The sequence below is a fragment of the Chiloscyllium punctatum genome, chromosome 16 (assembly GCF_047496795.1).
Source record: "Chiloscyllium punctatum isolate Juve2018m chromosome 16, sChiPun1.3, whole genome shotgun sequence".
In the NCBI taxonomy this organism is placed as follows: Eukaryota; Metazoa; Chordata; class Chondrichthyes; order Orectolobiformes; family Hemiscylliidae; genus Chiloscyllium; species Chiloscyllium punctatum.
Window position 1 is genome coordinate 41,462,458 of NC_092754.1, and position 13,697 is coordinate 41,476,154.

Here is a 13,697-nt window from a genome sequence, read left to right on the forward strand (position 1 = left end):
GACAAAGAGGGTTTGGTCTGAATGGGCTGTTTCTGTGCTATTGATTCTGTGTAGTTCAATCAATTATTCAACTTTTGCCACTGGATTTAAAGTAGTTTCAGTTTATAAATATGTAGTAGATAATTTTTATGCTACTGAACAGTTCATGAGAACATTGTTTGATGCAGTCATCCTGTCTAAATGTGTCTTTTGTTTTATTGCATATCTCTGAAGTTTTTTCCTATAGTTAATTTTAACCCCTCATAGTCAGGCCGTTATGGAAAAAGCAAAGAATCAAGAATGCAAAGTCATGAGGGAGCCAGTAGAGGGTTATTTTGACTTTGTTTCTTTCTGTAAATAGATGATATTAAATCTGTCTATTCCTTATTTCTCCTCCGTTTCATTTCTATTTGCTGTGCAGAGTGACACTAATCATCACTGCTGTACAGCATTGACCCAAGTCAAAAGACTTGGGCGGCACGGTGGCACAGTGGTTAGCACTGTTGCCTCACAGCGCCAGAGACCCAGGTTCAATTCCAGCTTCAGGCAATTGTCTGTGTGGAGTTTACACATTCTACCTGTGTCTTTGTGGCTTTCCGCTGGGTGCTCCGGTTTCCTCCCACAGTCCAAAAATGTGCAGGTTAGGTGAATTGGCCATGCTAAATTGCCCGGAGTGTTAGGTGAAGGGGTAGATGCAGGGGAATAGGTCTGGGTTGGTTGCTCTTTGGAAGGTCAGTGTGGACTTGTTGGGCCAAAGGGCCTGTTTCCACACTGTAAGTAATCTAATCTAATCATAAATTAGTGTTGTCTTATTGGTTAACTACACTACTCATCCTGGATACTGTTCTGTATCCCAACTGGCCAATTCTGAAATGCAAGTTTAAAGTGAGCGGGGCTACTCATCAGGAGGTACTTCCTAACCCTGCTGTCTCTGATGCCCGACTGGTTCAGGGAATAGCAGTCGAGAATTGGAGCTCTGGTTGGTTCTGTTCTCTTTCCGACTTCAAACTTCCTGCGGCCAATGTAGTTACCTCTCTTGACCCCTCAAAGTGCAAACTGGTCAATCTGGACTAACCTGTATCTCATAACTTGTGTATGTTTGTCATTACTTCATTGTTTATTTAACCCACAAAGTTCATCTTCTGTTTCACTACTGCAGTCTCAGTGAAGACATCAATTTTAGTTTGATGGACAACACATTGCAGGGAGCAATGTAAAACTCTCCAGTAATAGATATGCACACATAAACTTCCTCGACCATTCCTACAACATTACACCATCTGAAATCACTATAACCTCTTAGCCTATTCTAAAAGTGCTTCATCTAAGTATGTCAATAAATGTACAGTAACAAGTTGATAGTTTATGAGGCAACATAAGCAACTAATTTGTAGGTCATAAAGTCTTAATTATCCTTGCAATTATTACCTTGCAAGACAAAAAGAAAAGTACCTCAAAAACCAAATAGTTGAGTTCAAACATTGTTTTCTGGCAGTGTACTGCTGCTGATGAGATTACCCCGGTGAGGTTCATTGATGAACTATCAATTGGTTATTACGTTTAGCTGCTTGCTTAGCATTCCCAACACTGTAAGACAACGCACGGTGAACAAGTCAATATCAGCAAAGTCTTTACCTGACTCCTTTGATCCTCTTTGCCGTCTTGAATAGGGGCCCTGCCCCAAAAGAATGGAAGATGTTAAGCTGCAGCCAACATGCTGATTGAAAGACTTAGGAGAAAGTGTGAGGACTGCAGATGTTGGAGATCAGAGTCAAAGCGTGTGGTGCTGGAAAAGCACAGCAGATCATGCGGCATCAGAGGAGCAGGAGAGTCGATGTTTCGGGCATAATCCTGATGAAGGGTTTGTGCCCAAAAAGTCGACTCTCCTGCTCCTCAGATGCTGTCTGACTGGCTGTGCTTTTCCAGAGCCACATTGATTGAAAGACATGCTAATACTTGAGATGGGCTGTGTTTGGTTGAACCATGAACGGTCTATTTACAAACAAAAAATTTGAAGCAAACATTCTTTCAGAAGCTTTAAAGCCTCCTCTCCTCAACTGATTCAAACTCTTCAATAAATGTATTTTTCTTTTCAGCTTGAGTCTGAATTTTATCGGATCCCAGGAGACCAATCAGTCACTGTGGTATGGATCAAGTAAGTGTTCCTTCATCACTGTCTCAACTGATGTCAAATGATCTTCTTTTAATCCACTTTTGAACAAAGCGAAACAGAAGAATTAATTTTACAGATTAATCTTGACATCTGAGTATTTCCTAAAGTTGAATGGTATTTGACAGATAAGGACTGCTCCATACCATCCATCATCCAATGGTCTGGCAGAAAGATCAGTCCAAGATTTGAAGGCTGGCTTAAAGAAACCGCCTACAGCTTTGCTAGATACCAAACTGTCCCAATTCCTGTTTGGTTATAGGACCATCCTTCATTCAACTACAGGGATAGCTCCAGTAGCGTTGCTAATGGGAAGAAGGTTAAATCTGATCTTCCCGGACCCGGTGGTGGTGGGGGGGGATGGGATGGGGTGGGAGGTGTTAAATGGCATCCGGAATGCTAGTGCCAGACATACAACTCAGCTAAGTGACAGAGACAATTTATTTCAGGGATGAAGTTTGGTATGGGCCAGACACAGGCAGTGAAGTTAGCTTAGTGTGCAAAACTTGGTCAGCATGGATGAATTGGACTGAAAGGGTCAGTTTCTGTACTGTATGACTCTATCTATCATTAGCTACAAAGGCTTGCTCAGCAGTTGAGGGGAAGGTATGTTTCAGTCTTGATTTGGTACAGGTAATATTGTAATTATTAATACATTGGTCTTCGCCTTCTTTCCCTTTCGTTCTTGAAGACTTCTAGTACTTCATTATTTCAGAATTATTTGTATGTGACGTAAACCTTTGCTTGTCTGTCCCTTGAAGCTCTGTCTTCTGAATTAATACCATTGTCAAAGATTGTTAATTCCTCATACAGTGGTACATGATCTGTACCAGTCACAGAGATATTTATAAGAGGAGCTCGTGAGGTTTTCTGATCAAAGTAATCTCCTAGTGGGCCACAGCAGGGACTTGACTCTGGAGATGATTAACTTACTCTGTCAATATCAAGTTCGGTTCCCTAAGTTTAAAAGTTCCCAAATAAAATTAAGGGTGGGTTTCTTTTCATAATGATAGCCCTGGTAACTATTGTCAATGACATGAATAACTTCTGGGCTTTCATAGTGGAGTAAAATAAATATGAGAGTTCATTGTAAGCCCTGGCATGTGTGTGCGATGATTTTACCAGTTAACCATGCTCCTGCTAATGCTACAAAATATCCACAGCTGGAAAAAGATGTTTTTTTCACTTAGACTTAATCGATTTTAGTTGATAACAGAACAATGAAACACAAAGACTGTGATTAAAAGCTGTGAATCGTAATTGCTGATTCCTCTGGGGATCAATGAGGTTGAAGTTGCCTGCAGAATTGTTCCAGCTGCAGACTGTTGTCATGAGTAATTGTAACAAATGGTCATTTCAGTCATGTAGTTAGAAGAAGTCAGATAAATATCCCATTGACCCACAGCATTCCAATTTCATCAGTCATCACTCCCCACGCTACAAAACTGCAAAATGTTCTTTCGGAAAAAAAGATGCTTTTTGCTCCCACAGATGACCCACTCCTACGCTCTTCTCAAGTTACAATCAGTATTATTCAATCTGACTTGCTGAACCTTGTCAGATATTTTGGCTTCTTACTACATTTCAGAGAAAAGCTTTAAACTTTACTTCCAGTAGTAAATGAGTGCTTACATTTTCAAAGGTTGCCTTTCTTGATCTTTTGATATTAGCTCTTTATTTGGTGAGAATTCTGATTTTAAAATCCAACCTTGCCAGAATGCACAGAACATTGTTAAAACTATATTCAGTAAGTCATATTTGTTCAGCTCCGCTTCCTTGCTAACTCATGAGGCTATTTGTAGTGTAGCTTTTGTGATCCATGGTATCCCTAACACTATCTCTACTTCATGATCAAGTGGTTGATGTTAAATAGCCTCTATGCCTCTGAGTTGGTGTAGAGAACATTGACTGGGATTCCCATTCCACATGACAATCTGTGTAGATTTGTGACCATTGATGATGACTGGATTAGCTTGCCTTGGTCCACCCTCCCTCACTCCTGCCTGAAGTTGACGAAACATCATTTGAAGAGGTACAGGATGGACTCAAACTCATAGAGCTTCATTCCAGCCAACCACCTCCTTCAGTTATTGGACAGACTGAACCGGGTTCTATTTAGCCTCAAGAATTTACTTCTGGAGGTTCCAGCTTGAAAAAAGTGGCAAATTCTTTTTGATGTTTACTATTTACAAGGCTGCAAATGTCCAGAGTACCTGAACAACTAACATTTTTTTTTCTTTCGTGGAATGAGGGTGCTTGGTTGGTTTTCTTTATTTAAGACCAAAGTCAAAATAATGTTTACTCTTTACTTTGGATCAAATGCACATGCTGGCTTTTTTCACAAGCAAGATGTGTAGAGACTTTGCTTGTGTTACGACCAGTTGAGGAGGGGTGCTTTTTAACCCCACGGCTAACTAATAAATATATTTAATTTTAGCATGCAGTTAAATCACACTTCAGTTCAAGCATAGTTTACTAGATCAATTTGAAGGTGCTAATTATAAAGCTTTCTTGAATGACACAGAGGAATTTTACACATAACTGACCCCCAAGGAAGTTAGTTCAATGTGACATCAAACATAGGTACATGGTATAAAAAATGAAGAAGGTCCTATCAGGAAATAAAGAATAAGCAGTTTTAAAAGTTCTTGCATTTCTATACTTGAATCTGAGACCATGACCGCTTAGTTGACATCTTGCATCCTGAACAATAGGTAAGATTTGCAGAATCCGTGTTCTTGGTGAAAGGATCTTTGTCTGATTTCTTTTACTGATTTCAAGATGCTGAGAAAGAAAATTAAAAAATGAGAGAGATTCTTCAGAGCTTCATATTAGCAGCCCATTTTATTTCTATCTGTCAGCTGCTCTGCCATGCAGCTACTGAAGTATGGTTCATTTATGTATTCCAGAGTCTGGTTTCATTGTTTTTCCAAGCTTTCATAGTAATATGTGCAGCTTTTTCTCCAAAGTGCAAGTTAAAAATAGGAGATGAATTTCTTGATTCCTGACTTAGTTGATTTCATATAAGGACATTTAATTCAGTCATCTGAACTGATATTACCATTTTGTTTATTCTACGTTGGTTTCCTGAACTTGCCTCTATGTCTAGTCTGTTGTTTATTGCAAACTATCCTAGCCCATGTTCCTTCGTTTTTAAAAACCATTTACTCCATGAGATCTCATATATTAAGATAGTGAAAGTTGAATATTTATAGCCTATGTTTTTCCCCTACCATGACACATGTTATAATAAATATTGTTCAGGTTTCCCTAAGAGTGTGTGAGAGAAGTCTGTTGCTGAACATTTTTCTAGAGTGTTGTCTATTCCTGCATCTGATGTTCACTCTCAAAAATGACATGAATGTTTTTTTCTAGACCATGGAATATTTCAAGTTAGCCCTACCTCAGCCATTACAATTGCTTACAATTATTTTAAATTTTCTTGAATTTCCATAAAATTAGAACCCTCTTCAAGAATGATTTATTTAACATACCCCAAATATCTTCAAATGCATCTAAAACCAATGTCACCAGAAATAAAGTAACTCTTAAAAATGCCTTCAAGGACAAAGCTGTCTGATAAATGTAAAAACGTTGTGGAGACAGAATTGACTAGACCCCAGCTTTGGTCTCACGTTTTTTTCCTTCCTCTTCGGTCAGTCTTCCCTTGAGTCACCTTTCTCGCATGCTGTACCTCCTGACCTAGATCTTTTCTAATCAACCTGTTCAGAGATGTTATTGCACACCAGTGAGACTTGAACATGGGCCTCCTGGTCTCTTGATTTGTATTGGTCAGATTTTCTTCAGCTGAAGTTGCTGATCATGGTAGCAATATGTGAGGATCTTCTGATGCCCTATGGTCTCCATTCTCCAAAAATGTAAATCTAATGTATTAATTGGAAAATCTACATTTGTGCAGTACCCTCTAATCTGGCCACCTTGCTGTGTATGCAGTTCCTGATCAGACTCATCCATATTTGTTGAATTGTATTGAGTTCTTTACAGAATTGGCTTGTTATCTGAACTCCATGCAACAGATGCCTTCTATTTCCTGAGTTTTGCACTAACTGACTTGGAACATCTAAAAAAAATTGTTTGATATCCTGTTTCCTTGTTAAAATGTGGAAACTTCTTGGGGTTATTTTGATCAGACCACCTACTATTGTATTATCCAACCAATTTACTTTTCTGCAACCTTCAGTTCTAAAAATAAATCATCCAGCTGCCATAGTTTAGGCTACCTTGCTTTATCATGGTCAGGTTTTACTTTATGAAAAACTTGTTTAATAGCAGCGTGTGTTTATTTTATGACATAAGCAAATTGCTTAATTTTCTCTGAAGGGTAACCGTTTACACTTTAACTGAAACTGACATTGCTATCTGATCTCTCCCTTGTCTAATGGAATTATAGCCTCTCATGACATGACAGGACGCCATGTGAACTATTATACCCTCTTGAAGTAACTTTGTAGTTAGTCTCAATTCTCTGTTCTTTCCTTACATCCTGCAAATTTTTTATTTTTGTTTACCTAATTCCCTTTTGAAAGTTAGAGGCATAATGCCACTGTCGATGGTTGGAAACACTCAGCTGGTTCACCAACGTTCTTAGGGAAGGAACCTGCTGTTTTTACCTGTTTTGGCCTCTGTTTGATTCCAGACTGTCAACAATGTGATTGATTCTTAACTGCCTTCTGGGCACATAGGAACGGCCAATAAATGCTGACCCAGCCAGTGATGCCCATATCCTATGAATGGATAAGGAAAAAAAAGTTACTATTAAATGTGCTTCCATTATCCTTTTGAGTAGCATTCCAAATCATAAAATTTCACCATTGTAATAAAATTCTCAAGTCTTCTGTTTCTTTTGTCAAGTCCCCTAATTCTGCATCCTGTGGCTACTCACCTTCCAGTGAAGCTGGTGGTAGCTTCCCCTCGGTTGCTCTATCAAAAATGTAAATCCCCCTTAACAGTTTCTGCTTCAAGGTGACCAAACCCAATTCCTCTTGACTATCCAATAATGTCTGCTGAACATTTTCCCACAGCAGCGTTGCATTTTAAAAGTTGATTCGGTCAGGTGTTGAATCAATGCCCTATTCTTGCCACAAGATTAGCGCCTGGTTGTCCACTGCACTCTGTTTCAGTGCTGCCCCAATTTCAAATTAAATTGACACCGTCCTTTTTAAAAGCCTGACAGACGATGGATTGCTGTCATGGCCTTTCACATTTTAGCCTTTTTCTCCCTTTATGTCCCTGAGTTTTGATGGAGATGAGTGCAGTTGATGCTAGTTGCACACCGGTGCCGACCTGAAAGGCCACTCTTGAAGTGTCAAACATGTAAGATCCACAGGGTGTACGTGGAAAGGATAAGAAGGACAAGACCTAGAAGTAGGAACTGGCTGTTTAGTTCTGCCATTTGATAGTATCACAGCTTCTCTCATCAGTGCCTCAAACCTCACTTTCCTATCCACTCCCCATAACCCTTTAACCCCCTAATTATAAACCTGTCAATCTCCTCAAATTCACTTCTTGTTTGTATGCTGGTTTCAAAAAAAAACTAGACCAGTTGAGTTGACCAGCCTTTTGACTCATGGGAATAATGAACGCTTTATAGATGAATAATGGATGTGAATCAGGATCACTATTTGAAAGTAAGAGGTCACCAGAAATGGGGATAATGGAGCCTCAGTGTTTCACAACACAATAACCATATTTGAACTTTATCGCTGATAGCAGTCAGTACTCACTTTTAAATTGTGAAAAGTTAGGAATAGTGAAGGATCAAACAGGTCTTCCACTTAAGATGGAGAAGAGAAGAATTTTTTCATTGGTCATCAGCCTGTGGTATTTTCTTCCCCAGAAAGTGGTGGAGCCAGAGTCATTGAGTATTTTTAAAGCAGAGATAGAGAGATTCTTGACTAGAGGGGTGTTAAAGGGTATCATGGGTTGGTGGGAATATGGATTTGAGGCTATAGTCGGATCGATAATCAGATTTTATTGAATGAGAGAATAGATTTAAGGGGTTGAATAGCCTTCTTCTGCCCGTAGTTCATACTTTCAAATGTGAGGTCACTAAAAGGTAGCAGCAAGGTACAAAAGCTAATGACGGTGGCCAACCAAATGTTCACCCTGATATCTGGAGGGCTAGCATATAAAGGGGAAGTTTTGCTGTAACTGTACCAAAACCATGCTCAGCCGTGGTGTTAGACTAAAATGACAGATTACATAAATTAGACTTGTTTTGCCTTGTGTACAGAGATTTTAGTAATGATTTGATGAGAGTTTTGAGGGTTTAGAAAGGGAGAAACTATAGCCACTGGTAAAGAAAGTAAATTACGTAACTGTAAAATCTGAGACAGGCCAGTCAGGATTGAGGTTGGGTGGCAGCTCTTTACATAATCAGTAATATTCTAAAGAAGGTGGTGCATAGTGATAATACCACTGGACTTGTCTTCAGACTTCATTCCAGTTAATCAGAATTGCCAACACACTTGCTTTCATCTCTTAGCAACATACAAATAAGGAGCAAGAGTATGCCATTTGGCCATTGAAGCCAGCTCCACCATTCAACAAGGTCATGGCTGATCTGAATACTTAGAACATTGTCTCCAGACTATGTTCTGGGGATGTGAGTTTGATTCCCACCAGAGCAGCTGGAGTTATAAAGTTAGTCTAACAGTAACCATGCAACAATTGTCAATTGTTGTACATACACATTTAGTTCATTAATGTCCTTCAGGTGAGTGAAATCTGTCATCCCTACCTGATCTGACCTAAATGTCACTCCAGACCCACAGTAGTGGTTAACTCCTAACTGCTGTGTGAAAGGGTTATCAAACAGTTCCGTTTAAGGGCAGCTAGGGATGGGCAATAAGTGCTGATGCAGCCAAGATTGAATAAAAGAAAAGCAGGCCTATTTGATCATTTGGCTCCATCCAGGTTTTCTGTCGAGCAATCCCGAGAGTCCTACCCTGTCTGCTGTCCCTGGTGTCCTCAAGGTTTATTTCCCTTAAGTACCAATCTAAATCCTTTTAATACCTTCACTGTATTTGCATCCACCGCCCTAATAGGCAATGATTCCAGACTTTCACTTGTGAAAGTGAATGATTCCAGACTTTCACCCAGGATCACTTGTGTAAGAAGAAAATAAGTCCTTTCTGACTTTCCCTTGCATTTCTTGCTCAAAACCTTTAAATCTTTGTAACTATGTTCCCTTGTCCTTGTATCAGCAAATTTGGAAATCTCTCTCGCTCGAAAATCTGGCTTAATTTCAGTGTATCAGTAGATTTTTCCTAGCCGAAGGATTAATTGAACAAAGCAAGATGCAGTGAAGACACTGATCAGTTGCGATCTTAGTGAACACCAGAATAGACTTGAGAGGTTGAATGGCTGACTTGTGTTCCTACATTTTGTAAGAATGAGTCACTGTAGTTATTTACAATGATGAATAAACTAATATTAATTTTAAAATGTCAGGAAGATGAAGTTTACTTGGCTAATATAGTATCAAAATGTCATGGCTGGCAGCATTGTTGCATGATGCATTCAGTTAGTTAGAACTTTTTTTTATGTACAAAGAGTTCTGAAAAATAGGAATAGATAACTAACAATTGTTTCCTGTAGATTGGCTGGTTGCTGGTGTGGATCAGTACTCCTGTTTTGTTTCTTTATCTTCAGTTTGCTACTTCTGCATTTTCTGCCTCACAGCATCAGAATCTGGGTTTGATTCCATTCACAGGTGACTGACTGTATGGAGTTTGTACGATCCCCCCGTGTCTGCTTGGGTTTCCACTGAGTACCCTGGTTTCTTCCAACAGGCCAAAGATGTGCAGGTTAGGTGGATTGGTCATGTTAAATTACTCTCTAGTGTCCAAGGTTGTGCAGGCTGGGTGGATCATCTGTGGTAATTGAGGGGTTACAGGGATAGGGTGGAAGTGGGTCTGGATGGTCAGTGTAGACTCAATGGGCCAAATGGCCTCTTGCCTCACTATAGGGATTCTATGATCCTGTGCAATGCCACTTCCCACTTCCCGAGGATGCTCAGTCTAGGCTGAATAGTAAGGCATGTTATTCAGAATTGTTTCTATTGTTCTTCCCAGACAACAGGACCAAAATGTGATTGTCGAGCTGGATGTGGGATCCGATGGAAACAGCAATGATGAGGAGATACAAGAAGTGGTTTACTCAGTCGTGAGGAGTGGATCAATCGGGCCTTATGAAACATCAGTTGAAGGCTTCAAATTCCGACATTTAGGAGAAGGTATTTATCATTCATTCCTAGATTAATCAGTGTGTCCAAGCAAGTAATTTTAAAAAAAATGCACCAGTATTGAACTAGAAATCTGGGTGTTCAGTTATGATTGACAACTGTTCATTTTTGTTGTTCGTACCAGTACAGATCTCGCATGGATCGATGGACTTGAACTAGAATATTATGATTTTAGTGTGTAACACTTGTTAAATCCTCATTTGAGATTGACATAAGCACTGGAACGTTCAGTTTATAGCTTAATTATAACACAATAAGGTTCACCATTTTAAAATGTTTACTGTGACCAACAGGCTAAAAGCATAATTGATTGAATTATTTTTGTAAGCAACTTATCCTTTAAACTACAGTCAAAACTTATAAAGTAACCATTAAAAGAGCTATCAAGTTTAAGTAAACTTTAAATAGACATTCCATTCTCCTATCATCAGTCAAAATGATTCTTAGCTCCCAAAGGTTTACTTCCAATATTTGCCTGTCCTAGCCTGGGAGATTTCCTGGTGCATGTTTTCCTGGACTCTTCTCCATCTCGCTAAAGCTAGGCAAATCTTCTCACCACAATTTTGACCTTTCCAAACTGAACATCAACTTTCACCTGCATTTCTAGATTTTAAACTATTCCACCTTGTTGCTTATATTTGTATTTTATATTTTTCTTCTATCCCTTCCTGAACCCTGACAGGTTAGCCTTTTCCGTTCTGATATTCAGTGATATTTTAGGAATGCCTGCAACCTGATTTCTACAATGACGTTCTCTGTTCCCTCCTTTGGCTACATGAAACACATGAGTCTTGTATTCAGGTAGAAATTCTGATTAGCTATTCTTTAAGTCCTAGCCCTGTCCTATCCTGGAAAATGAAAAGGACAGTTTAAAGCACACCACCTTTATACCCTGATATTTTTCACACTTTCCCTGGGATTTCGAGACCTACATTTAGTTTCTGGCATCACAGTTTTTTTTTGTGACTGATTTGCTTCTTCTTAATAAAACAGGAGGCCTTCTTTGAAACCTTAACAGTTCCATCACCCAGATCCGTTGCTGAGCAGACTTCAGTATAGGTCTCACGACCCCCTTGTTTTTGCCTTAAAGACACTATTCCAAAACATGACAGTCTAATACATCTTCTCACTGTAACATGTTTGGTTGTCAGTGCACATTGTTCAGGGCTAACAATGTCCTGTATATTTTACCCTGTCACTGAAGCTCACAATGTAGAGTGCTATATATCCCATTGGCATAAATGTAAAGCTTCAGAAAGTTGCAGATAATTGGAGAGTTCCCCTCCCTGGGCTCTCATTGCTTAATTTGTGCAACATTTAATTTTGAATTTGATTTTCCATACATTTAGCATGCATGGGTTCTCATTCATGAGGGGATTAATGTTTATATCCTTTTCAAAAATAGTAAACTGAGATTGCTAGTAACCCCAGTCCAGAGGGATGTGCAATCTCCTGCTCCAGTTCAATTCCTTAACTAAAAGATCTCTCAACAGTCTGCAATGGAGCTGATTGATGATTTCTGCCATACTGCTGAGATGCAGAGTTACGTGCTATAGGTACTAGTCAGTAAGCCAGCAATGACAATGAACAAAATTGTACTTCTAAAGCCCCTTTCATGATCCGAGGGTGCCCCAAAAACAAAGCAAGACTTTCTGAAGTCTAGCCACAGTTGCACTGTCAGAAATGTGATACCTAAGCACAGAAAATTTGTGCATGTGAATCGTTGGAGTTGCAGAACATCTTGCTAGATATCAAATTACCAAAGTCTTTGGTTAAGTTAGTTCAGTATGATTTTCTTGTCCTAGTGGGAACAAGCTACATATGTTTTGGCTCCACCTTGTGCTCCAAATTTCATTCGCTACTTCCCTCTGCCAGCTGAGATGGGAATACAAGAACAGATCCTTGAGTTGGCTGATTGTGAACTTTTGGTTCTAAATGGAGGAACTGTACTCATGACAGTTACATCTATTGTAGAAAATGTTCTCTTACTGCTAATTGCCATTCTGGGATTGAATGTTTTCCTGCAGAGCAGCTGCATTAGCAAGTATAGTGGAATTTGAATTTAGCCTGGATAAATTGAGTCTTTTTCAATCTGGACACAGTAGCGTATTCCGCCTATGCTTGTGCAATATTTTTAAAATCTCTAAGAATTTTACATTGTGCCTTGTGATGCACACATTCATTTGGCAATTCTTCATGACCTGACTGAAAGAGACTCTTCACTGCATGAAGCAATACAGCTCCAAGTTAGTGTTCTGCCATGCCAAGGCCCAGTTTTACATACAGGCTAGTGATTATTGAAGGACATAATAACATAGATTGAAGCCATTTTGCCAATATATCCAATGCCAGTTTCTTTAAAGTGCACTCGAACTTGTTGTACTGCCTGGCTTTTTTCCAGCAGCATTATGGGCTTGTAGGGCCAAAGTTATTTACAATATATTTTCATGACTTGGATGAGGGAAGTGAAAGTATAAAGGCCAAGTTTGTAGATTACGTAAATGCAGGTGGCAAGGCAAGTGGTGAGGATCATAAAAAGTGTTTGCCGAGGGGAGTAGACAGGGTAAGTGAGTCAACAAAAAACTTTGTAGATGGAATATAATGTGGGAAAATGTGAGGTTAATGCAGGAAGAATAGTAGAGCTGAATGTTATTTAAATGGAGGAAGATTGCAGAAAGATGCAAAATACAGGGATTTGGGAGTCCTCTTATGTGGATCACAAGTGCAATTTTAACAGGTGATAGGGAAGGAAAATGGAATGTTGGCCTTTCTTTCAAAGGGAATGGAGTATAAAACTTGGGAAGTATTTCTAAAGCATATGCGAGCTAGTTAGATGACACCTGGAATACTGTGAACAGTTTTGATCCACTCATCTAAGGAAAGAAATTGCTGTTGGATGCAGTCCAAGATAGGAAAACTGGAGTGATCCCAGTGGAGGGATTTTCCTAGGAGGTAAGGTTGAGTTACTTGGGCTTGTGCTCATTGGCGTTTCGAAGAATGAGAGATGACCTTATTGAAACCTATCAGATTTTAATCAAGGGTAAGTGACTGGTAGATGAAGAGAAGTTATTTTCCCTTGTGGGAGACTGTAGGACCAGACAGCATAATCTAGTTAGGACACAGATGAGGAGGATTTTTTCCCTGAGAGTAGTGAATCTGTGGAACTATTTGCCACAGAAGACCACTGAGGCTTGTTCATTAAGTGTGTTGAAGGTTAAGATTGATTTTTAATCAGTAAATGTGTTAAGGGTCATGAGAAAAAAGCAGGAAAGTGGAGTTAAT

At 39.3% G+C, this 13,697-nt stretch overlaps 1 protein-coding gene across 14 annotated transcripts in view; it reads left to right on the top strand.

The window, feature by feature from the left end:
• Window positions 1-13,697, top strand: part of hspg2 (heparan sulfate proteoglycan 2) — a 529,465-nt gene that overhangs the window by 204,596 nt on the left and 311,172 nt on the right. For all 14 annotated transcript variants that reach the window (XM_072586792.1, XM_072586797.1, XM_072586801.1 and 11 more), the window contains 2 exons: window positions 2,076-2,134; window positions 10,246-10,406. In XM_072586792.1, coding sequence (XP_072442893.1) covers window positions 2,076-2,134; window positions 10,246-10,406 — 220 coding nt within the window. The remainder of the gene's footprint in view (window positions 1-2,075; window positions 2,135-10,245; window positions 10,407-13,697) is intronic.